The sequence below is a fragment of the Enoplosus armatus genome, chromosome 23, assembly GCF_043641665.1.
Source record: "Enoplosus armatus isolate fEnoArm2 chromosome 23, fEnoArm2.hap1, whole genome shotgun sequence".
Taxonomy (NCBI): Eukaryota; Metazoa; Chordata; class Actinopteri; order Centrarchiformes; family Enoplosidae; genus Enoplosus; species Enoplosus armatus.
In genome coordinates, this window is record NC_092202.1 from 9,017,666 (window position 1) to 9,044,371 (window position 26,706).

The following is a 26,706-nucleotide window of genomic DNA, read 5'->3' on the forward strand; positions in this document are numbered from 1 at the left end:
TTCTTCGATACTTTGAGCACTGCCAATAAAATTTCATTCAGCTCCATCGTATTGCAGAGGTCTCACCGGGGGAATATCTCAAATTCTTAGCAATTGAAATGAAAACACACAAGAGGTAATTGGGAAAATAGACCCTTTCAAAAGAACCGAGACAAAGCAAGTGAAAAAGAGAAGGGGAAGCTGGGAACACAACATTGCTGGAGAAGCTAGAGCACTGGGAGCCCCAGTCTGGGAATATCCATATGGTGTATAAGGCGACAGGGGATGAGTACAGCAGCATCTGGGCAGGTCATTGATGTGAATACACAAACATAAAAGTCCTCTCTGGCAACAAAAGATCAGAAGTGGAAAGGGTGTGAGGTGAAGCTGGGGCTAATTATCTTTCTGGAGGTAATTGTTGTCAACAAGGCTTGTTTTCGGTAGCTGGTGCAGCTCTGTTATTTAGCACATGTTAAAACTGTGTAAACAAGATGCTCCACACAGTTGCCATGTTCACATGTGCTGCGCTAAATGGTATCTGTTTAAATCCTATTTATACACTAATGTTGTTCTCCAACAGGAGGACGGAGGACTTGGCATCACCTTTGTGGAGGGGAACACAGAGAGAGGAGTTGAGATTCAGAGTATATCTGAAGTGAAAGGACACACAGGCAAAGTACGTATTACACACTGCTAATGCTGCTACACTGCTAACACTGCTAACAGCTAATGGTTTGCGTACATTGTTCAGTTGATTTCTAATCAAAATGATGATCTGCTCCATCTAGGAGGGCTGCATGAAACCAGGGGACAAACTCTTAGCTGTGAATGGTGAATCAGTGCTAGGCCACACTGTGGAAAAGGTACACTGTGTCATTGGAAATACACTGTAATCATCATGTATTTCCTTTAAAAGCAAGAATATGCCTCATAAAGTTCAAATGTTAACAGTATTATTTACAGTATTTCAAATAATTTGAGAATATGTTCATCATTATGTAGAAAACAACAACAGTCACGATGTAAAGCTTGAGTCTGATTAGTAATTCTACTGTTTTAGGTCAATTCTCTACTGAGAAAAGCCAAAGGTCCAGTGAAGCTAACCTTCTCTACAAATGAGACCTCCTCCTCCTTCTCCTCTCCCCAGTCAACCTACCAGGACAGGGGCTGCTCGGATGGTGTCCTGGCCAGCCTGCCCAGCATGCCAAGTGTCGCCACAATTACCCTGAGTCAACCAGAGGCAGAGGTGGTCACCAGTGAGTCTGCTTACAGTTACAAGGCTTTCTTAACTCTCTTTGAATTTACAAAGATTGATGTAAGTTTGACTTCGTATTCAGGAAAATGAATAATAGATCTATAGGCTTATTTCCTACTTACAAGCCCAATAGATGACAATTTTTTTATATCTCACCTCCTTTGCTTCCACTTTTTTAGGTCAGAGTCGCTCGTCCACCCCTTCCACTCTGACCTGTGACCCCGCAACCTGTCCCATCATCCCCGGCTGTGAGACCACCATCGACATCTCCAAGGGCCGCACAGGCCTGGGCCTCAGCATCGTGGGGGGCTGCGATACCCTCCTGGTAGGAAACAGAAAATATGAATTAGAATCTGCTAATGAGGCTGTGTCACTTTACCAAAAAGCTGTTCTGATATGGGAGGACAACTGTTACTAGCTGGTAGTCACAAAAAACATTCTTGGAGTTAATTCTGAAACATACCGTAGATTTGTTAAAAAAGTGACATGACTGTACTCTTAAGTTACCACCCACTGTGCCACCCACTTAGAATCACCTGGGTGGTGGTATATCCCAGGTTCGAAATAGCCGTGGCGGCTCAGGAATGTAGGAAATGATGTTGTCACAGCCTTCCTACCTCCTCCTCCTCCTCCTCCTCCTCCTCCTGCAGTCCTCTCCTCGGCCCATCTATTCTGTCTGCTCAGTCAGGCTTGGGGGAGCAGCTCTTTGTCTGACCACAGCCGCAGCAGACAATATCCAGCCCTGGAATGTAACCTCTGAACCCCAAATGACACTCACACTGGAACGCAGGGAAAACACACTGGAAGTCAGGAACACACACACACTCAGAATGAGAATCCAAAGTAACGTCTGTCTGCTGTCAAATGCAGAAAAAAAAAATCACACTTACACATAATTTTAAAAACCATTCTCTCCTCCAACATGGTACTATCCCTCTAATTTCCTTCAAATAAACAGTCACTGCTCTTACGTCATCTCCTGTTCACCTCATTCTCCTCTTCTGCACTTTTTTGCTTAATTTCTTCTCTCACTTCAGGGGGCCATCATTATCCATGAAGTTTATGAAGAAGGGGCAGCCTCGAAAGATGGCCGGCTCTGGGCAGGAGACCAAATCCTAGAGGTGCGGTGTGGTATAATGAGCATCACATATGACCTAGATAAAAAAAAAAGAGGCTGACAGAGACGTGGCTGCCTGAGGAGTTTTAACATGAAAGCTTGCGTTTCCAAGTTCAGTCAAGGATCAAACAGTTTGATACTCCCAAAAAAGGTGTGTGATAAATTAGTGGATATATATCTCAAATATAAGTTACATCGTTATTAAGAAAAAAGTGAGTAAAAAGTCAGGGAAAAGTTAGCGTGAGTATAAATCTTGTATGCATTACGTGGAGAGACGAGTTAAGTATCCCAGCTCAACTTGGATTTGCCCTCCATTTGACCTCATGCTTTGTCACAGAGGGAGGGCAGGGGTGGAGCTCAGGAGTTTAGTTATGGCAGCTCAATCAGCAGACCTGAATTGAAAGGCATGCATGCACGCACACACACACACACATACGCCCTTATGACTTAATTGCCCTCTACTATTCACTTCTGTCCCCGAGCCAAGCTGTTGTGTTTAGAAAAGAGGGTCAGGGAGGAGAAGTGAAAAGAGCGGTTTCTCAGTCCACAGCAATGCCATTAGCTGGGAAAAAATCCATTGCATGTCCATGGCAAAAGATAAAGAGGTATTTCCCCCCTTAAATGTGGTAAAAAAAAAAAGAAGCTTGACATCAATCCTTAAACTGGCCACTCGAGCTGCTCACAGACTTTTGTGGGAAGGCTGCTTCGCGTCAGTGAAATGTAAGTGTTGTAACATCACCCTGTGATTTTCATATGATGATCCAGTGTTCAGATAACTCAGCAGTTTGGGTTTCTAAAGAAGAAATGTGACCTTGGTGATTAAAGGACATTTCAGTTTTAGCATTAAATTAGGCTGTTAGCACTTTTTATAGTCTTCTGCTGCATTCACTTTATATCAGGAATAGTAGAATAGGGCTTTGCTACTTTGCAGAATGCCCCAAAATGAACATTTGCCCAAACTTGTGTGCAGATAATTTCAGTTTTATAAGTATAGCTCAGTGCATTTTTATAAATAGTTGAACAATAGGGATTTTTATTTGCAGTGTTTAAATTCTTTTTTTTTGTAACATACAGTAGTTTTTCAGTTTTTCTGTAGCTCTTATAAAAGAGGCCAATGGTTGCTGCAATCAGACAACTCCATATTACTGGGGCACACTGTTACTAACCTCCCTTTTCTCTTGTTGCAGGTGAATGGTATCGACCTGCGTGATGCCAGTCATGACGAAGCCATCAACGTGCTGCGGCAGACCCCGCAGAGAGTCCGGCTGGCGGTCTACAGGGACGAGGCCCAGTACAAGGAGGAAGACCTGTGGGACTCGTTCACTGTGGAGCTGCACAAGAAGCCTGGCCAGGGCTTGGGCCTGAGCATTGTAGGGAGGAGGTGAGAGAGATTTATAATTAGCACTATTGCCTAATGCCTACTGTGGATTTATTACAATGCTGAATGAGTTTTGCATCGGAAAATTGTTTAAAAGGTACTTTAAAGAGTCTGCAGTTAGCTTTGCAAGTTGCTTTTTGGGGTCACCAAAAGAGTTAGCCATCAGGAATCTTAATATGCAATTAATAGTAGAAATGACTAAATAAGAGTGTAAGAATAATTAGAATGCTGGTCATTTTAATATTAATTATATTGTATTTGACTTGTCTCTTGAGTATAAAAACAGCAAGAGTCAGCGTAGTTTGACAGTAACTGTATGAATTTTCCTTTTGAATGCAGATCACGGGACCAGAGGTAATCATTATTACAATACCTGTACATTGAAATAGTTTGTAGAGAGTTAGAGAAAAATAGAGAATAGAGAAAAAGAAGACTTAGTTTTAAGATTTGACCACTGCCGATACATAATAAACAACACATGTAGTCATGTAGTTGTTTTTACCACCTCCGCATAAATGGGTTTAATTAGAATGTTAAGGTGTTTTATTTGGTGTGTGTATGTAGATATTCAGAAAGATTCCTGCTTTCCTACATGACAAGACGTCTGTTAGGGGTTTCTTTTTCTTCTCACCGCAGGTAGAATCATTGAAAATACGGACAATAGAAAAAAAGTGCACTAACATTAGCACTTAATGACTAAGTGATGGCTTTGAAATCTTATTTTGGGGTTGAATAACTGTTTATATGCCTGACTGGACTGCTAAACGTGAAATGAGAAGTGAGTCAGCACCTCACCTGAATAACTTTGGGTTTCCCGTCATCACTTCAAACCTTCAGTTGTAAACAATTGTTGGCTGTCTCTTGGAATGTTGCTGCTTTTATTCCCTTTAGAGCTGTTATGGAGGAAGATTTACAGAAGGATGTGAGCTGGCAAATTGTAGACTGTCGTACACGTGAACTCAACTCAGGCATCTATTCTCGCAGTAGCATTTATGGGTTAAGGGCTCATGTGGGAAAAGGCCTGCTGGTCCACAGTCTGTTTCTGTCAGGTGTGTGGAGCGAAGTGATTGATCCCACCTGAGGGATAACCCTCAGGAATGGCTTAGAGACAGACCATACATACATATACAGTGATGATTACGTGTGTGTGTGTGTGTGTGTGTGTGTGTGTGTGTATAACTCTGGATTTGTCCAAGTGTGTAAATGTTTGTGCCTAAATAAAACGTTGGGGCCGTGGGCTGAACAGCTTGGACCGCAGTAGGCAGATCAACTTTTAATGTAGTTGTAAATCTTTGCCTCTGTCACAGAGGTTTTGCTACACATGTGGAAAAAAACTATGAAAATGCTCAATAGGATGGAAAAGGCAGCAACACAACAGACAACCTAAAGCCCTCAGCTAAAATGGAAAGCGCAAGCTAGCAGTTAGTGGTGAGGATTTGTGACAGCCAAGTATCTCTGGCACCGGGGACTGAGTGGGATCGAGTTGCCTGGCTTCACAGCTTCTGCTCGTGTTTGTTTTATCCACGTGGAGATTGGCACTTCAGATAGTTCACAGTAGAGATGCGCTTTTGGAAAAAAGTGCTCAGAGCAACCACAGAAGTTGACCTTTGACTGTAGACAAACAAGCACATACTGTATTTTCCTGAGACAACAGTCGTGAAAAGGATGTTTTGAGGTTTGGATTTGGGTTTACCACTTGCTGCTTTTTTTGGCAGTTAATAAAGGGGACAAGCAGGTGGCAATCACCACAGCTGACTTTGGTAGGTGTAGACACCTGTCAAGCAAACAAGCCCTGAGACATGCTTCTCATAAAGGCTCCTTATATCTCCTTAACGTCTCCTTGGCGAACAATTATTCTTAAAACTGTCGCCAATACACTCATAAGAGGCAGCCATTAAAGGTAGCCTCTCACTTTTTGTGCCTGACTGCAACATGTTCACAGCGAGCCAGTGCAGGATTCAAGATGGAAAGCACATTTATTGAGGTCATGGTTGGGGGTTAAACACACTCTTTGCTATTAAATATTCCATCTTACCAGCTGTTTGTCTGCCACTTCACAAGGAGCAAAAGCCACATTTGTGCAGAGGTCCATTGGAAAAATGTGAAATTGCTGGATTAATAGTGTACCATCAATTACATGCTCAGCAACAGAAGTCAGCAGTTTGATACGATTAAGAGAAAAATACAGTATGACTCTTGGCAACATAAAGACGGACACAATAATAGAATCTCTGTCTTTCAACCTTTCCTACCAGGAATGACACAGGAGTGTTTGTGTCCGATATTGTGAAAGGAGGTTTGGTGGACACTGACGGCCAACTGATGCAGGGCGACCAGATCCTGTCAGTCAATGGTGAGGATGTCAGGACGACCACTCAGGAGGCCATGGCCGCACTACTCAAGGTATACTTATCGCACTGGATCTCATAAGGAAGCATAGTTAGTGAATGACACGTCTGCTTTAAACAGTGTTGGATGACTAAATTAAAAACGATGTGCCTTGTGTTGTAGTGTTGCGTGGGGCCTATAAAAATGGAAGTAGGGAGGTTTAAGGCAGGCCCCTTCCACTCTGAACGAAGGCTGTCTCAAAGCAGTCAGGTACTGTGATCTCACATCTTTAAAGGAGAACGTTTTGATGTTGAAATAAAAATTGCTTCTATCTCATCCTTGAATACAACAAAACAAAAGGAGGTAACAGCGCTGAATGTCTTTGTTTCAGATGAGTGAAACAGGCAGCTCCAAGGTGGCCTCTCAGTCATGTTCAGATTCTGGAAACCTTCCTGATGACCCTGACAAACTCAGTCTGGACTGTAAGTATCATCCTCAGAACTCATATTAATTTGTGAAGCACATGAGTTAGGCAGCCATAGGGAAAATAGGCATCCTAACATTTTGCATGTTTGCTTCCTTGCAGCTCCAGAGCATCAGGACACCAGAACAGTTGAGTTCACTAAAGGTCCCAATGATTCTCTGGGGATCAGTATAGCAGGCGGCGTGGGCAGCCCCCTGGGTGATATACCCATCTTTATCGCCATGATGAATCCCGTCGGCGTGGCTGCTCAGACCCAGAAGCTCAAGGTATGGGATTTACACCTCCCTCTCAATAATCTGTATTTGGCTTCCAGCAGAATACAAAACTAAGAATTTGCATACCAGTAATTCTTGTGTGGGATTTAATGTGAATCTCAATTATTTACAGCAATGTCATTCCCACTCACTTTACTCAGTATTGTGAATGTTAAATCCTCCCAAAGGTCAAGAGCCTACAGCCTTTAGCGGTGACCTTTGCAGTTAAATGACAGAGAAAGACAATTGTAGCTCTGTGTGACGCAGCCTGGAGGAGGACAATAGCCACTGCTAACGTGGATAATAAATCTCCCACTCCTGCATTCAGATCATTAAGCCTACAGAGGGGCCCGTTGAAATGAATAGGGGAAAAATCTTGAATAGTTTATTCATGCTGCTTTATCTTTCCAGCCAGAATGAGAGATGAGGACGCTACATAATGAAATTACTCAGCTGAACACAAACAGGTTTTTGCCTTTGTACGGTGCGGTGAATTAAAATTTCAAATCGTATTAACCGGCGTCTCACATCCTGTTACCACGCAGACTTCTCCAGACTTTGTGATGTAGCATTGAAATCATAGAAATCACATAAGAGCACCACCTTCAGAGGTGCAGTGCTGATACATATTCATACTGGTTTTAGGGAATAAAACATTATTTAAAATAGATAGTCATAGAGCCAACTTTTGTTACATTTTCATTGTCGTCACTATTGTTTCCAATTCACATACTGATGTGTTGCAAACATTGAGCTAAATAGACCTGTGCAAAGGAACCCAGAGTCCCTTTAAATTGTATTAAACTCTCACTTTTCCAGATTGGGGACCGCATTGTCAGTATCTGTGGAACCTCTGCTGAAGGCATGAGCCACTTGCAGGCTGTCACTCTGCTCAAGAACGCCACAGGCACAATACAGCTGCAGGTCGAAAAAGCACACACACACTTGTTCTCTCACCCTTTCTGTTCTTATTAGATAAACTCGCAAACACAGTTAGATAATGTGCAGTTGAACATGAACTGTATTCTTTACTTTATCTGTGTATAAAGTTTTCACCTGAAAAGAACAGTCGAAGGCTATCAGTCTTTATCTTGCAAGTCTACTGTACGATAAAAGTGTGTGGTCTGTGTGTGTGTGTGTGTGTGTGTGTGTGTGTGTGTGTGTGCGTGTGTGTGCGTGTGTGTTTCCATGCACCTGTAGGTGGTAGCGGGCGGTGACACCACTGTGACGGGTCCCTCGCAGGAGCAGGCAGCTGGAGGTCTAACACCTAGCTGCATCTTCCAGGATGACCTCGGGTATGAACTTGTTGTTATTTTGCTGTGGGTCAAAAAAAGTTTTTTTCTTTTTACTGAAGGGCATGTCGTCTGTAATATTCAGATATTAGGGAAAACTGTGTTTTTTTACATAATTTTTACATCAGTGACTATTTTATTAATGCTGGGAAGGGAGTTGCTTTTTCAAAAATTTAACCATAAGGTTACGCCTCCCTCCCCAACTCAATAATTTCCACACTGTCTCCATCTTTCCATCAGCCCACCTCAGTATAAGACCATCACTCTTGGAAGAGGACCAGACGGACTGGGTTTCAGTATAGTCGGAGGGTACGGCAGCCCCCATGGAGACTTACCGATCTATGTTAAAACAGTTTTTGGAAAGGTAAGTGGCAAATTGCTCACTTTTCTATTTGCACAATTGACTAATTGTATATTATTAATCAAAACTCTGTGTGTGTGCTTAGGGGGCAGCAGCTGAGGACGGCCGCCTGAAGCGAGGAGACCAGATAATGGCCGTGAACGGGCAGACTCTGGAGGGCGTCACTCATGAAGAAGCCGTTGGCATTCTGAAAAGGACCAAAGGAACGGTCACGCTCACTGTGCTGTCATAGACACACATATGCCAACAATCACAAACACACACACTATCTTCACCCCTTCCACCCAAAGTTAATCCACATCTGTAAAGACTGAAACTTTAAAGTAGCGTCATAACTCACAGGTTTGATGTCATGTCTAGCAGTAGGAGAACTCAAACCAGCAATATTTCACAGCTAGAAGATTGTACTAAAATCTCCTGATGTTCTGTGAAAATATGCTGTGATAATCATGAAGAAGCGTATTGCCCAATGTAGCTTTGAACACTGTGATCCGCGTAAGCCTACTGCAGGTAGACTTATGTATTGCTCCAAAAATAGTATGCAATGTAGATGAGTTCATAAATAGTTTGCCATGCATTGAACAGTTTTAATTTGTTGTTATATGGATCTCAAATAGGTTGTAAATAATAATAGAAACATAGCTCAACTTACATTCCATGGCTCTGGTATGAAGTATTCACTGAACATTGTGGCTCAAGTATTTTGCCGTTTTCCTGTATTGACATGGATGGTTTGTGAGACCAGTATTTTACAACAGAGAGAACCCCCAAAGCAATATCAGAATATTTCTACAGAAGAGAGACCTATTTTTCAAGGTTTTTTACAGCCTGGGTTCTACTTATAGGGGTGACCTTCCACTAAATTCAGGTCATGAAACATCAGTAAAACACCCTTGAGGCAATTAACAGATTAGCATGATTTAGCTAATGGCTATATTAGCTGATAATAGCATTATTTGTTGGAAATTCATCACACTGTTTTTTCTGAAAGGCCGATGCTGCTATAACTGGTGTTAATCAACTTGTCATGAAGTCACTGCTGTTTGAGCAAAAGTGGCCAAGAGAGCATTTTTTAAGTGCTGAAGGCTACAGGAGCTTGATATTGTGAATACACAAAGATGTGAAATCCTTGATGTCTTGGTCCTTAAACTAAGGTTGGAGTGCACACTTGACTAGATGAGCAATTTTGTGTGTGTGTGTGTGTGTGTGTGTGTGTGTGTGTGTGACCTGAAATATAGGGCTGCTAAAGCCGATATATATGGTATTATGTGACAGTATTTTTTTAATGATTAATTAATGTTCACTTCATGAAGGTGCACAGAAAAGTAAATGACCTGCTATCTTGGTTGGAATTGACGAGTGGTTCAACGAGTGTTGAATGATTATATGATGGACCTGAGCTCATTTTGACCTCAGTATTTACCTAAAACAAAGTCGTCTAGTGTGTAGTTTCTCAAGTCATTAGGCATGTGTTGTGTGGTCTAGTTTCAGAGAAAGTTGCCTGTTCTCTGTCTTCACCTTGAATATGTGGCTCTAGAGTTCTGTTAATGTGACAGTATTGAATTTATTCACACTGAAATAAATAAAAGTGACCTTTGGATTCAATCAATGCGTTCCACGTTTGCATTGTCTTGTACTTTACTGGCCCTTGTTTGCCCTAAAGCAGACAAGATTCTTATGTCAACATCCTCTTTCTTACAATAAATGACACAAATACGGGTTAAAACACATAAATAAATCCTCAGCAGAGTGACTTAAATATATGGATATAATGTATAATGTATAATGTTCTTAAATGGTAATGATGATAAATGATGATGATAATGGTGGATTAGTATTGTGAAATGCAGGACAACTTTCTAAGTGCTCCAGCTGTTAGTCAGTCTAACTGCTCCTTACTGAACGCTCGGGTTATAATACAGTATACATCACATCTGCCATACATCACCGAAATACATTTTCTACCGAGGAGATAAAAGCAATTTATTGTTGCCGGAGGTCACATTTAAATGAAAGGCGAATGGATCTAAATCAGAAGCTAAAACAAGTTGAAATGAAATGCACATGAACAAAGATTTATAGATATGGGGTAATAAGGCCATGTGGAACAGCATGTATGGTCTTGCTTGAATAGACTCTCTGTTGTCGCTTGAGACTTAATAAAGCCTAGATAGAGTGAGACAGAGCTCTCCATTAAAACATGGCATCCCATCTGTCTGTACACTGACAAGCACAGCTGCTCCACAGCCTGTCATGTGGTTTGTGTGGAGCCCTACGCATGAAGTCCATTTCTTAAGTCGGTTTACAGCAAACATGGGGGCGACCAATTAATCACACGAGTCATGCATGACCTTTATAGTCGTTTGTCTAATGAGGTCTGGTGTTTGTTCAGATTCACTAGGCTGTTAGAGAAGAGCACTAGTACTTTTAAAGCAGAAGTATATGCTCAACTCTTGGGTGACTCCTTCACCCTGAGGTCAAGAAGACCCAACACAAGTACCAGCAACTGCTGCTAGCTGAACCACATGCTAGCTCGCCTGTGTTCGACAGCTGAGCTCTCCTCAAGCACCTGTTGTTTTAATGGCCCAAGTGGGTTTAGAGGTTACCCAGCCTCCCTCCAGGTTCAGGACACGCTGGTCGGTTTACCTAAGGCTTGTCTGCACAAGCCTTTGCAGATGTGAGATCAGATGTTGCCGCTGTGTCATGCTTGGCTTGAATGTGGGCAAATGGTGCACAGTTTCCGCGACAATGGCGCCAAAGCTAAATCACTTTCAAGGACTGAATTATCAAGATGTCAATCAGGCCTCTATGTACTCTTTCATGGGATTTTCCCATGAACAAGACTCCTTTCTTGACCTCATAAACAAGAGTTATAACAAAGACACATTTTATGTCCTGTTGCATACAAAATGTCAACTCCATAACTAATGCGTTTGACCCTGCAGCTTTAGATGCAGCCCATGAAATAAGCCTGTCGCCGCCTGTTCAAACATCTCAGAGCTCAGTATCACCATGACTCATGCTAGCTAGCTCTGCACTGGCTATCGTGAGGTTAAGCAAACAGAAACCTATAGTTGATGATTGGGCCATGATGACTCAGCAAACATGCCTAAAGGGACACCATCACCAGTTTAACTGCTAAAAGTGGTTTTGCTCAATTTGTTTGATTATTAGAGATCAATAGGGACATAGTGCTGGCTTTATCATTTGTGTTATCTGAGAAATTAAGCCGTGAACATGCAATGTATCAAATACACTTAAAGTGGGATTCTATCAGCCAGTACGTGTCATTGCGTCACAAACTTGGTTAAAATGCATCACCAACCCAAATGAAGTAGAGCACTAAACTCACGTTTGTATTGGCTGATTGGCATCTGATGTTTCTAATATGTGTCACAATCATTGGCTCATTCATATTTGCTGAGGCAGCTCCCTCCACCACCCCGACCTCCTCCTCATGTGGTATTTTGTATAGCTGATTTGACTGAGATTAATCTTCATGTATGTTTATTAGGGGGATTCGCTCTCTCAGCAGAATCATTGTCGCTGCTCGGATTCTTTGAGAACTCCCTCAAACAGCAGAGCCTATTCTGTCAAATCTAACTGCAAGCTATAACCATTTCCAACAAATGTCAGTTCCTTGACGCAGGTTTTTCCGACGGAAGAGTGAGTCTTAAACTGACACATTAAACTTGATCAGACATTCATGGTCCCCAGAGGGTGAAGACTTTGGTGGTCCCCTGACTTTTCCTCTAGCATTACCATGAGGTTCACATTTTAGTTTTTTAGTGAAACCTCAACACCAATTGAATTCAATTGAAAACATTCATGTCCCCCCTCAGGATGAATTGTAATCACTTTGCTGATCCTGTAACTAGTCAGATCGATTTTTAATTTGTCCGATACTTTGGTTCATGCTCAAATATCTGCAAAACTAACGACATTCCCTTCAGCCTCAGCTGTACTTTGTGTACAGTGCTAATTATGATAAACATTATACCTTCTAAAAATCAGCATACTAACATTGTCACGGTGTGCTTGTTGACATGCTAGCATTAGCATTTAGCTGTTCCGCACGTGGCTCATGGAGCCGCCAGCATGGCTGTAGACCCTTACTGTAGTCTTGTTCAAAACTGGCAGCTCACAGAGGCAAGTTCTCACTTGACGGTATGTGTCAAGTAAGTGAGTATTTTTACAACAGCCAGTATTTATTCGTTTTTCTAACAAGTGTTAAGAATTATTTTGCCACTCTCAAACCTGCCCTGACATATCAAACTGTCACAGAGTACACATACAAGCTTTGAGCAGACACGCCTGGTTAAACAACATCATTCATCTCCCGAGTACCTGATCTGCCTCGTGGACTCTTCAATGTCATGGAAAAGACTGAGCTATCTTTTTTGCATGAATCAAACATCTCCTTTACATGGTGCGTGTCTTTTTGTCTTGGAGAACAGAGGGTCTTAAAAGGTCATCTTCCCCGACTTGCCCTCATAATGACGCGCTCTTGCATACACAAACTAGCAAACATAATTAAATTTCCACTGCGGCAGTGGTGTAAGATTGCTGCAAACTGCTCTACAGGAATACTTTCCTTTTGCCAGCTTTGAAGAAAAGAGCTACTCTTAAACTCTTCTGAGGCAATCATTTGACCTTTCCACACGGTGACTCTGTTGCCTCGAGTCTTTACTTGGCTGTCAAAAAGATTAGCACATCACAGGTGAGTACAATCCCCTGCATTGTTTGAGTCAGCAGACATTAGTTGCTCTCTAACAGTCCTTCCTCTCAACACAATGGTGTAACTGCAGACAAATTGGGTGGCGAGTGTTGGTGACAACAGAATCCATCCACTGGAGGCAAACATGTCAGATGCCAAAAACATTTGTATCAATGAACATTTATATCTTTGATTGACGTATTGCATATCAATATCATTAAATTACTAATAAACATTGGAATGTGAGGAAGCAACTCATCATGCCAGTTTCTTGTTTTTATATGGTTAGTATGTATAATTAAACTTGATGCAATGATTAATGACAACCACAATGAGTCCAAACCTTGAGGGAAATATTACCTAAGACTGATAAGTCTTTCAACTCAAACAGGGAATGAGGAATTATTGCTGGTAGAATTATTGGGAAGCGAGACAAGCAACGTTTGCATGACACGTTTCTCCTGCTTCTGGGACGTTTTCATTTGTTTACTCTAGTTTTACATATCTCACTCTGGTGTCTTGTTTCCAGAACAAACAAAAAGATACATAACTATTCTCCTTTATTTAGATAATAACACTAACTGAAGGAGGGATACAAACAAACGCATACTTTCCTCCGTCTCCGTAACCCGAAATTATGCCAGAGTCATACTTTGCAAGCAGGAAGCTGGATGTTATCATGATTTACAGTGTGGTTGATCTCGTTACAAGGAGAGCTGCAGCTCTGCACACAGTCGTACGTTCCTGTTAAAATGAGGCTGGGAGTTCACCAAAGCAGCGATGACATCATGCAAGATCGGATTTCCTCCTCACCTTTGGTGTGTTTGCACAAAGTGGAGTGTGAGGGCTGACGGTCGTGTTTGCACAGACAACAGAGCGCATGTTCAATAAAGGAACACCAAACACTAACATTAAATGTTTGGTGTTGAGCCCTGAACAGCGGTTATTACATGTTAGCAATACAAACAGTCCACTCAGCTCAGACTCTAACAGCACAGCAGACAAGGCAGCTTTTAATGACCATCTCATACAGTAAACTACACTCTATCTCTGTCTGACTGTCCGCCTGATAACAGGAAGCTACAGAAGGCTTGTCTTGAACACACCTTGCGTGCTTCTCTGGGTATGTTTGCATTTCAGTTAAAGCTTCAAATTACATCACCAGGTCTGAGGCCTGATAAGGCAGAGCGTGTAATCATGGTTTTATGACCTGTGTGTTAAGTAATGTGGTGACACAGCCTCTGGGAAATGTTTGCCGAGCTGAGGGTGGAAGAGTCACCTGTGTTCGCCTGTGAGAGGTGCACATGTCTGACCTTGTGGAAGGCCGTGGCTGCAGGGCTGTTTAACTAGCATTGATGGACAGAAAACATGGACATCGACAAAGGACAGCATGAAATCAAATGATGATAGCCAAGTATCATTCAAATAAATTAACTGAACATGTTAGAACACGGTCCTGAAAAAACAAGACAGTCTACAGCCATGCCAGCAGCTCTGTGAGGGTTAGGCACAGCGGTGCTTTGAGCTAAATTCTAACGTCAGCATGCTAACATGCTCCCAATGACAATACTATCAAGCTAATGTTTATCAGGTATACGTTTACCATCTTCACCATCTTAGCGAGCGTTCAGATTGAAAACAGCCCTGCATTAAAACAACTCAAGAGGCTGCGTTGGTGGGTGTGTTGCTAGGTACCGGTGAGACATGAAATATGATCCAGGAAGTCAAGTTTGGGAAACAATTTCATGAGTTTGAAGACTTATCAGACACCAAAGCACTGCACACCAGTGCACATCAGATTTTACAACTCTAGAAAGTTATCACCACGGCAATTATTTTATCTTTCATAATGATGCTTGCCAGGTAAACAGTAGACCTGGTGGTGGCACAGGAGGGAAAGTCATGGGATCACCAAAGTAATTGCAATTCATTCTGTATGGGACATGACTGTATATACGAAATTTCATAGTAAGACATTGATTATTTGTCACGATATTTCACTCAAAACCATAAATATCAACCTCATGGTCGTGCTAAACAAAAAGTCAGGACATCGCCAAAATCATCATGATACATCCTATGGGGACCATGAATGTCTGTACAAAATTATATGGCAATCCATCCAATATATGTATGTATATATATATATATATATATATATACACACACACAATACATACATACATATACATATATACATATACATATATATATATATCAATGTGAACCAAAGTTGTGGACAACAGACTGATGTTGCCATCACTAGAGCCATGCCACAATACTGTAACATACCAAAGTTCTAGTAGACACACTTCAATGTGCTTATTGCACATTATTGACTGCCATCTCTCTGCATTGCTATTTTAAAAACAAAGGCATTGATTTTAAGGCAGGATGGAAAAATGAGCCAGTGATGAAAGCCCATTTACGCCTCCGGCCCTCACTGCTATTTGAGCCCATTTTCCATCTTTGCTCAGCAAACCTGCCCTGCGTCATTACATTGAAACGAGTGTCAAATTAAATGACGCGCCATAAATAACCTTTTTCTGGAAGTGCTACTTGCTCAGGCTTTGACTTGAATGCCTGACTTTTGATTCTTGCCGAGCTCCCGTTATTATTTCGAGGATGACATTTTTAGAGCCCCTATCATCAATCCCAGAATTACGATACAGGCTTTAACCCCTATTTATGACTGGGTTACAATTGTTGTGGTGGTGGTGGTGGGGGGGCAGGCATAAGTCATCTGGAGCCGTAAACCCTTGGAAAATTAGAAAATTGTTCTGTCATATTCAAATCGGCTGTCCCAGAGAGTTTTCTGCAGTCTTTGATCTGGTATGTTACCAAGGTATTACTTGCATCATGCAACTATTATCTCACCTTAACCTATAATTGTCATTATACTGTAACAAAAGCTTGATAAAGTCATAAATTCTGCCTCTGTGGAGTTATTGAGCAGCTTTTGCACTACTGTATAATTATCATCATACTGTATCTGTTCAGTAGCGCGGCAGTGATGGCTTGAGGATGCCAAACAATACTGGTATGGTGTAATGTTGGTATTCTGAGGACATTCTTGGCGGGTTACATTCTCAGACAGACATAAATAGTAAAAAACAAAAAAGGGACCTAAGCAATCAGGTTCCCACAGATGAAGGAAGCCCTGAACGTGCTTATTTGAATCAAGTTGTGACATTTCATTTAGCCAAAATTCAGTTTGGGTTCACTTTTATATCAGTCAGTTTGTGTAGTGTGCAAGAGCAAGTTTCATGAATTATCAGTTAGGAGAAACTGCTTCTAAATGCATTACAAGTGTTAAAAGACAGCAGCACTTTAAATGCAGCTCTCCTGCTCCTCTGCTTGATTTATGAGGACTTGAGGCTGAACGCATATCACAGCAGTACTTTAAAACATGTTTACATGTCCCTTACCAGGTGAATGTATCACCGCGGTTCATGTCTGGTTTGTGCTGTTTGTTGTGCTGTTTTACAAAAGTAATTGTAAAATCAAGAAAAGAGGGAGCAGAAACGTGTTTCTCCTGCACAAGCTTCCATCTACCCTGCTGCCATCAAGTCAATGCAAATGAAAAGACAACAGTTAAAGGTGCACCCGTGGGTGACTCTCAGACTGGAATCCATTGATGGCTATCTGACATGCCTCCAGTTGACTGTCACTTTAGTAAAAAAGAGAGAAATGCAACTGGGTGACAATGTTGCATGTCTTCTAAAAGATAAGAACACATGCTTGAGTCTGGCTTATTCTTCAAATGCACCTAAGGGAAAACGATTTTAAAGAGCTCTTAAAGATGTATGAAACAGTTTTTGCCTGGTGAGAACATAGAACGGCAATGATTGGAATCTTAAAATGAACACCTGTCACACCTGCACAAAGTCAAAAACAACATAAAAACATACTGCAGTGTGTGAATACATCTCTAATGAACCGTGTTTAGTAGGAATTACATTCATATGCAGCTATTTTACAACGTCGTAATGCAAAATAGCTGCATAGGAATAGTTTCTCTCAAGATCAAATGACAATCTTTTCTCAACAATAAATTCCCTTCAGCTACTTATGAAGCCCTCCAAGTTGTGATACACTCAACATATGCATGAGAAAATGTCAAAAGCAAAAGAGAGCATACCAGTGACAGCAGCCTACGCGGCATCCATCACTCCAAAGCTGTAGGGTATTCAAAGAAAAACCTTCCATCAGACTTGCATGAACCTGTTATTTGCAATCAGCCAAACTGATTTATGCGCTCCTGATATGTCACAAAGGCGTCACCATTCATCATTGTTTACTACAATTCAGTCGGATTACTTGCGGCTGAATTGCTACCTTCATTGGAGGATTTATTTAATGACTTTGCAGACAAAATGCAGACATTGGCCCAGTCAATGTTGTTGCAAAAGTAGTGAAGTCAGCACATTTTCGTTTTTTTGCGAGGCACAGGAAGTGAGCTGCCAACAGACATGGCTGCAGGGCCTTGCTAACACATGACATCATTAGCGAACACTTCCACGTGACTTGACAGGCTTCATTTCACCATGCTGTATATGCAGAAACAATGTATTGTCACAGATGCCCTGTTGTTTTCCATCCTTTGAAGATTAATGCACCAATTTCTCCAGAATTTGACATGTTTTAAAAAATGAGAGCATGACCATGGTCATCACCACAATCAACGGTTTCAAAGACAACTTCGCCATTGAGTTCTAGTCATGCCTTTCAGGTAGAAAAAGAGAAATGAACAAGATGATTTAGATCACTTACTCGGAGGAGTAAACACCTTGTTACAAATTTATGTCAAAGAACGAGCATTCCTCTTAGTAATGACTTGGTCTAATGACTATGTCATTTACATAATGGGTTGTCTTTAGTGTCATGTGAACACAGTCTGCGAAGCTCATCTTTTTTTCATGGAAATCCAAACAGGCTCAGGGACGAGCCTTCTTTGTATTTCACACCATTTAACTCCAATTCAGTCAGCATTCAAAACTTGCCTTTTATTCAACTCCTTTGACTGTTGAGGAAGAAACAACAACGCAATTAACAAATGCAGGCAGTTAACTAAATGTGCAAAATGTTTGGTCCTCAATGGTTACCTAATGAAGCTGTATGCATTTTTTAGCACAGAAAACATCAGATCTACAAAACTCCACTGTATACATGCAGAGCAACCTCCACATTATATGCAAATAACTCTTAGCAAGCATTTATAGTGCTACAAAATGTCATCTGATGGAATGTCAGCATCTATGCAACAAAAGAGAACGAGTTTTGCAAAGCCTTGCAGCCATGCATCCATCCTCCCACTGTTTTCAGAAGTGGGCTGTAGTGGAATCCCTGCTATGTTGCATTGCTTGCCAAGAACTAGGGACTCCCCATGAATTTCATCTTCCAACGCTTGATGAAATGACAAAAAAGCTTTTATTTTGTAGAATTGTCTTTGCTATATTCCTATGAGGTTTAAGAATAAAACTTCATGTGAACTAAATGTTCAATTCAGATATGATGGAGTGCAAAATTGGAGATGGAGCATGCAGGTTCATTCTTGACCTTGGCAACACACATCTGTGATTACTTACTAGCATGTCCAGGGATTTCGACTGTATCTCACAGCTGTCCCTACTTTGATTCCGGCTTGGGGACCTTTGTCATCACTCCCCTTTCTCCCCCACATTTAAAAACTCCAAATAAAATCTGGTATTTATAAAAAACAAACAACAGGTGGTCATATTTGATATCCAGTGCCCTCAAAAGACCACCCATAAACAGAGACAATGTTACAATCTACAGAACTTGATGACACCTGAGCAAGGTCCATTCGCCTAAGAAGAAAATTGAAGCAGTTTGTAAATGGGAGTCATGCTCGTCCAATTTCTCAATCATTTCTCCTCGATGCCATCAGTAAATATTCGCTGCATTTCAGCAAGTTTATACTAATGTAAAAGGTTCAGAACTTTTTCTATGTAAGTGTAAATGGATGAGGAAATGTTCCTGATAGCCATTAGTTATGAGTAATTCACAACTGAATGGATTCACAGTTCTACAGGCCTGGAAATCTATCTCGCTCTTCCAGCACTTTTACCCTATCAGCAATCTGCTCGATCATTTGTCTTCATTAGTCTCTTAGCAAGTACAATATCCTCACCCATGTGACCAGAGCACTCAAAGGTGGGGGCAGAACATGCAACCATCTAAATGCATAAGCAGACAAGCTGTCAGTGAATCAGTGATTCAAGTGATGATCTATGCAGAGACAATCAGTAATGCAAACAGCCAGCAGCCTGAACACTGTTAGGTCAGTTGTCTGTCTCTGCAGTTGCTACACTGTGTTTTAAAGCTGGTCCCCGCGGCTCGCCTGTGCTGTACTGTCGACTATGCAGCTTAACACCAACCCTGCATTTGAGAACTCTGAGAGAAAAATAACTGTACCCCTGGTGGTTAAAAAAAAAGACAGTAGGTGAACCACATCACTGCAATACACTACTGTAACTCCTCCCTGACAGCAGCAATCCCCTGAGTCCTATCAGTAACAGCCTGCTAAGAGGCTTTACTCCCCCCCAGCACAAAGAGCTGTCTGTTAGGCCAGGGAGGCATCCTAGGAGTCAGAAGAGACAGGTGGCTATCCCCACAGGGTATGTATGTGGGGGCTGGGAGGCTGAATGCTGGAGTAATCAGAGACAAGTCAAGACAAAAGCATGGTGTTATTTCAGCAGTGTGGGTTTCCAACTGTTGAATGTCTGGGTTAAATGTTTGGTGGAGAGGAAAACCACAGCAAGCAGGAAGAAAATAAGAAAAATATTTTCAATCTGGAATGTACCTGCAACCTGGACACATGGAAATAAAGTTGAAGAGGTTTGAATGCCTTTCAATTAGGGACTGTGCAAAACCCATTTGTGGGGTGAGGTTGTGTTGTTATTCATATTTTATTTCAGTCTTCCCTTCCAAGTTTATTGCATGAAAAAAAGGATGAAATACAACAAATAAATAGTGGCTTTAGTGTGTGCAGTGGGTCATAGCTTGTAGAGCCAATATGTCAGTTTTGACAAAGAAAGAATGCACAGATGTTTATGGATATAAGTGATTAACATTATCTCTTCCAACAGTCGTTCACAAAATGGGAGAAAAACGCTAAATGTGTCATATAAAGTGAGCCCATCTACGGTCTAATTCAAGTTCAGCGTGACACATTGGGCTCATTTCACTCATTCAGTGGCAGAAAACAGTTTCCTCATCAGCTTTTTATTTAAAAATTGACTAGAATATTCACCATTTTGTTGCGTTACCCGTACATTTGATGACCGCTAACTAACTTAATGTTCTACGTGTAAAGTATTGTTCCATTAAGATATTTAAATTGTGGTACATCATAACATTTAAACACTTAAATTCTTTAATGTTTTGATGTATGGGAGGGTGTTTTAGTTCTTTTTGAAATCAAGGGGAGGGTCTAAAGATAATATTAATAAGTCTCAGAAGGCTTACCCTTGCTTTAAAAAAATACATACACAAGGTTCGATAATTTTCATACAATCCCTAAAATAAATAAATGCTTTTATCCACTTTTATAAATCAACATCTTTGATTAATTGTCTTTTCATCCATTAAGGTGATGACGAATGTGGATTTATTAAAGAGAATGGAACTCCAATTCACATATCATATGGATGGTAAATCAACATGAGGAAATGCTATCCAACTGTTCCTCCAAATTAAAACCCTGACTCTAAATCTATTTTTCTTTTGCATGCTAGCTTTCAGGTAGATGGGGCCTGACGGTAATTCAAACCTTCCAAAATTACACTGCGGTGGAGACCATCCAAATCCTGCTCAAGTAGAAATTATCTTGTGTTTTCATTGAAGCTCTGGATTTAAATGAGGGGGCTTTGAGAGGGTGCCAAGGAAACCTTGCCAGTTATGTATCCTAATCCGACCAGATATTAGAGGTCCTATTCCCTCTCAAGCCAAAGCACTTGAGTGAAATCTTCTAGGTCCTGTTACACCTGTTTTACGGTGCAGATAAGGGTAAGGGAGGCAAGTTTTGAGGTTTGAACTTGGGAACTTTTTTTTTTCACCCATCAGTGCTACCAGGCAGAAAAAGGCAATTTCATTTATTTATCCGAACTGAATGACGAATCCCATTTTGGAACAAGTTTTAGTACACCAGGGATGAAGGGATTGACAAGAATTGCTTTGTCTGTTTGTCAGTGTGTAATCAAACTGGGTTTGCTGTAACACCTATCATGCTGATCAGATGGAAACAAGAAGACTGCGAATGAGCGGAAACACAACGTGAACACAAGTAGAATTAGTGTAGGATGAAAGTAGAATTAGTCTATGATACAAAAACCGGATGACAGCAAAGAATGTGTCTTTATAAGCCAGAAAAGAAAAATAAAACAACTCTGAATTCTAATAATTGGTACCAAAATTTCATAACAGGACATAAGACAACAGCACTGACTACTACAGTGCCATGAGATGACCATGGGAGGGTCTTGCCTTGCAGGACAGTTATGGGGGAGTGCACTATGTGATCTTTCCCAAGAGGATCACATGTCTTTCCCTGGAAGATTGACAGTTTATGAGAGAGTGGAGACAGAATGATTGGGAAAATGGAATCCCATAGTGACAAGAAAGCTGTGATCATCTTGTGTACAGTAATGAACATAGAAGAGCAAAATTCAAAAAAAGGTCCAGAAGCCATATGGGCAGAAAATAATAGATTGAAGGACGGACTGCACAGTCTTGTTTTCGATTGAAGAGCTAGAGGCAAAAGTAACTGAATTGTAAAATTCCTCAGCAGAATTCTTTATGAGCCTTGTAAAAAAAAAAAAAAAAGGAAGAAAAATACTTGTAAACACAACAAACATGATCTATGACGACTATCGTTTTTCCTACGGGAAGTCATTCACTTAAAATGTTTAGTGTCTTTTCAATTGAAACAAAGCTGGTTCACATCTGGACAAATGCAAACATGCACCAGTTAAGATAAAACAATCCTGAAAAAAAACTACATTTCAACTAATATCTGGCAGATTGGTAGACCGTCCAAACGACTTCACCACAAAGTCATCAGATCAACGTTTCTTGACCTCTATGGGTCAATCAATTGTAATGCTTTCTTGTTGACCCCAAACTGCCCTCGTTTGACCTGAATGAGTGTCCAGGGAACTACAAAGCAGTCATCCACAGGGAAACATTTTGGTCAGCCATGTTTGCCAACCAAGGGGTAGCCCCAGCTCTGCTCCTTTAATGGCACAGGGTCATCTTGTTGCCAGGGAACACTTGAAAAGACTTGTGACCTTTTGGCTTCATGTTGCCTGTTGCTTGGAGGGTTTCTCATCCACTTAAACCCAGTGAAGAAATAATCAATGTGAGAATATCTCAATGGGTTTGTGTCCATATTTCTTCTATAAATGTCTTGTTTCACAAAAATCAAATGCCTGGTCATGGCTATCACAAAGACAAATTTGCAGTATAGCTGAAATAATCGCATACACTGCAATGCCACAACTTCTGTGAACTTCAAAGCAACCATGATAACACATATTTCTCTCTGTCTCTTTCCTGACTCACAACTTTGCTGTCAGAGAGCAAAGCAAGAGTTCAAAAGCTCTGGCAGGGTCAGTGCCTTCTGTAGAAGTCCCTTTGATTCCCAATATAGTCACGGAAAGGCTTCCTGGCCCGGATAGAAAGAGAAAAAAGGGAGTGAGAAAAGGGGGATCAAATGGGATAGAGGTTTGTTTTGTTCTCTCCTCTCTATCTGTTGAAGGTTCCTGGCTGATGTAGCCTGCTGTTTAATCTCAGCTGGCTCCACGGCTCGGGTCTGCGGCGGCGTGGTCAGGAAAAAGGCACCCAATACAGGGAGGCTTCAAACACAGTCAGGGTGACAGATACGAAGGTGAAAAGAGTAATGAATGGAAGATGGGTTGAGAGAATACTGGACGTACTGAACTAAACGAAGAAGGATATGGTGAGAGAGATGCCATTTAAGAATTTCAGACTATTTTACCACTAAAAGTCTATTTTGTAAATCAACATGGCTTCTTTGTAATATTAAAGCTACTTTTACGATTGAACCTTTACCTGCACTGTTCAGACTGACTAATGATGACTAATTAGCCAATCCTTAGCTCCAAGCATAAAGAGAAGAAAAGGGAATACATCACAACAGTTGGGAAATATGTTGACTTTAGCGGTGGTCACAGGGAGTAACGGGTTCGGCCAGTTTGTGCCTTCAATGGAAATTGATTTCATAACGAGTCCTTGATTGTGTCTGTTTCACGGCATTATGAAACGAATTGTTTTGTTTGGAGGAGCTTCTAAATGTTGAAATACTTCAAGGCCAAGTAGGGTTTCCTGTTTTATCCTTCTTTCTCAGGAGCTGTGGCTCAGGAGTTATTTCTGAGTTGGTGGCTCAATCCCCGGCACCTCCTGTCCACATGTTGAAGTGTCCTTGGGCAAGACATTGAACCCTACGTTGCTCTTGATGGACAAGCCAGGCCTTGCATGCCAGCTTCGTTGCAATCGGTGTGTGAGTGTTCAGTTAGCCTTGGCAGTCACTGGGTGAAAATATTTTGTGACAAATATTCTCTACGTAACACTAAAGACTGTTGTGATTCAGATGTTATTTGTTACATCCCGTGAGATTCCGAAATACTACAGGAAAAATGGCCCAGAATAGGTCTCACGGGGTGATTTTGAAATCTTTATAGCTGCACTACATCTGATAAATAGTCAAGCACTCCTTGTGTTTATGATGATTAAAAACAACCCCATAAACTATGAATGGAATGCAGCCTGACCAGCCTGGAGGGCAATATGTTCTCAGGCTGGCCACTTTCTGTATTTGGGTTTCTCAGATGTTTTCTCTGCAATGTTTACAGAAGCTTCCAAAGGGTGTTCTTTCTAAATCTCAGCTGAGCTAATTTATGAGAGCAGTGACGGCCATTGTTAATGTTTAATATTTGCACTGACCGAAACAGTGTCATGTCTCTTCTGCTGCGTTTGGTAACAGTGGTTCCCAGGAGCAGAGATGTTTCACGAGGCTGATCCACAGATCCACAGCTTGGCAGAAGGCCAACTGACAGCTCCTTCAAGACTTTATCTCTCCAAAACATGTTTTCCTGACATATAAAGGTAGACATAGAGGACTTCCACTTATGTAATCATCTACTCAGAATGACGTATTTGCTTGGTCTGAAGTTGAACGCTATCATCGCATCGGCAGTGCAGAAAATCTCATGTGAAGCACAACATTAGGGTTGTGGCTAACCTTGACGTTCATTAAGTATTTTTCCTAGACGAAACAAGATATTCATGCTATGGGACAGGCCTTATTAAGTTTTCCACGGCTTCATAAATCTCCCAACATGGAGCTCCTCGCGTCTGGAAATGTAATAAGGCTGACATAGTGGAGCTAATGTGCTACATCCATCACAACTATTAGCATGACTGCATAGCACACGGAGCCATCGCACACATTCATTCTGAAGTTCAGCATGTTATGCACTAAACTTTCATTCTCTTTCATACAACAGTATTGTTTATAGAGTTCTCCAGTCTACTTAAAGTTGTTGGAAAACTAATGCAACTGTGAAACAAACCAGAGGCCCAAAGGGAGAAAGCCTAATTAAACCAGAATAAAATAACTTGACAGTTGTATATATTCACTTGGTATCTGTGGTTTTCTGTCTCTCGTTCGTTTGATCCCCCCTAAAACCGACAACCCATATCCTGTATCCTCATTTGGTAGCATAGTGACAGTTTCCCAGATACCAGATGGTATTAGTTTCCCTTCATCTTGTGGCACAGGCCAAACCCCACTGTCTAATTTGCTAATGGATCCTTGCTGGGAGCTGCAGTCTTGACTGTACACGAGTGTAATTATTTGCACTCAAGTGAAGTAACTGAGGACTAACTAAGAGAATGAATAAATCATTGTTTTGCCCTCTGCTCCCAAACACAGGGGACTGCAGCTGATTTTTCCCTGTTTGCTTTCCACAAAGCCTGGATGTCATTCACCCTCAGAACAGGGTGACTATAATTGCTGAATTTGAGTAACTTCACTTGTGTAAAGTGACTGTAGGGTTTCTCTCTCGCTTTCTAAGGGGAACAATTATATAGTATTATGTACTTCGTTTTTGCTTGGAATGAGGAACAATGTAAGTTTAAGTCTGCAGCTGGAGAAAAAGATCCATTTTCTCAAACGTGACTGGATGATTTGGTGAAAGACAGCACTTCTCTTCACCACAAAGGATGTGTGACTAGTTCTCCCTTTCATGTAGGAAATGTACACTTATAAGGCCAGACAAAGGCCCAAAAGGCAACTTCTGTTTATGTGTAGTGTACCATGTAGCTCTGAGGAATTTTGACTCATGCCTATTACAACATAAACTTGCAGAACCTGTTCTGTATGTCCAATTATTTCAAGGCCACTAGCTCTAGTCTCAACATTTCCCCCTGAGGGACATTAGTCGGTCATGACATGGTTACATGAAATTCAGGGAAGTTGAGAGAACTTTTTGTGTTTTTAATTGAATTGCTGACAAGGAGGTCATGCTGCCATTCACAAGGCTCTCTGGTTTAGTGGTTTCAGCCCGGTTCAGCTTGACAGGGAGCTTAAGCTTGCCAAAGCCTCTTGGAGGTAGAGATAAGGAAAGGCCGCATAAAACCAAATAAAGCTGCTTTGCACTTGGAGTGAGACAAAGTTACAAGTACGCTTAATGTGCCTGGATAAAGTGATTATATCTGTCTGGAACTAATGTAACACTAAAAGTGTCCTTTGTGTCCAATCTTGTTATTTTGTGTCTGCTTCTGTCACACATCCAGAAAACAGCCACAAAATCCTTCATCCATGATTTTACGAATGCTACTTCCACTATGGACTATGGACTAAGTGAATAATTGAAGACTAATCCAACAAGGCAGCATTTCCAAAGTCCTGATGTCAGATCCCAGTCTGAGAACTACTGAGGTACTGTGCCCCATGGCCACTCACTCATTTGCAAGTCAAAGAGACCAAGGTTCTCATCTTTCCTATAATGACTTTCCCTGTATGCTCGGTCTGGAACTTCAATTATCACATGAAAGATAAGAAGCTAGCATGGCTGGCATTTCAATTCCAATTCTGTCCCATTTTTGATCGGTGTTATTTTCAAATGACTTCAGTCCAAGCTTTGCACTCATGATATATGCTCATGAGCTCTTGGTAACATGATTCCTCATCTATGATAATACTTACGGTATGTCATCCTAAATATTATCCCAAGTGGCATTCCTCTGCTAATAGCTTGGGAATTTTAAAAGGGCACAAATAAGCAACAATTTGACGAACAATTTAGAATCATCTTCCGGGCTTTGTGTTTTATCAAAAGTAAAGTGATATGAAGTGACGAAGTGAATTAACGAGGGTAATTTTCCACGCCACATTACACAGGGCACCACAAAGCCCGACTTCATTATTCATAGATTATTCTTCACTTAAATTTTCCAAAAAAGGAAACCACCATAATGTTCACTTTCCATCTCAT

General features: G+C 41.2%; 1 protein-coding gene across 1 annotated transcript in view; it reads left to right on the forward strand.

Moving 5' to 3' along the window:
- LOC139305993 (multiple PDZ domain protein) overlaps positions 1–10,057 on the forward strand; it is a 41,909-nt gene extending 31,852 nt beyond the window's left edge. The window contains exons 36-50 of the mRNA XM_070929947.1: positions 560–655; positions 768–842; positions 1,040–1,235; positions 1,414–1,559; positions 2,272–2,355; positions 3,539–3,732; positions 4,069–4,083; positions 5,985–6,132; positions 6,241–6,327; positions 6,449–6,539; positions 6,644–6,807; positions 7,615–7,719; positions 7,996–8,090; positions 8,328–8,451; positions 8,534–10,057. Coding sequence (XP_070786048.1) covers positions 560–655; positions 768–842; positions 1,040–1,235; positions 1,414–1,559; positions 2,272–2,355; positions 3,539–3,732; positions 4,069–4,083; positions 5,985–6,132; positions 6,241–6,327; positions 6,449–6,539; positions 6,644–6,807; positions 7,615–7,719; positions 7,996–8,090; positions 8,328–8,451; positions 8,534–8,680 — 1,767 coding nt within the window. The 3' untranslated portion in view covers positions 8,681–10,057. The remainder of the gene's footprint in view (positions 1–559; positions 656–767; positions 843–1,039; positions 1,236–1,413; positions 1,560–2,271; positions 2,356–3,538; positions 3,733–4,068; positions 4,084–5,984; positions 6,133–6,240; positions 6,328–6,448; positions 6,540–6,643; positions 6,808–7,614; positions 7,720–7,995; positions 8,091–8,327; positions 8,452–8,533) is intronic.
- The last annotated feature ends 16,649 nt before the right edge of the window (positions 10,058–26,706 follow it).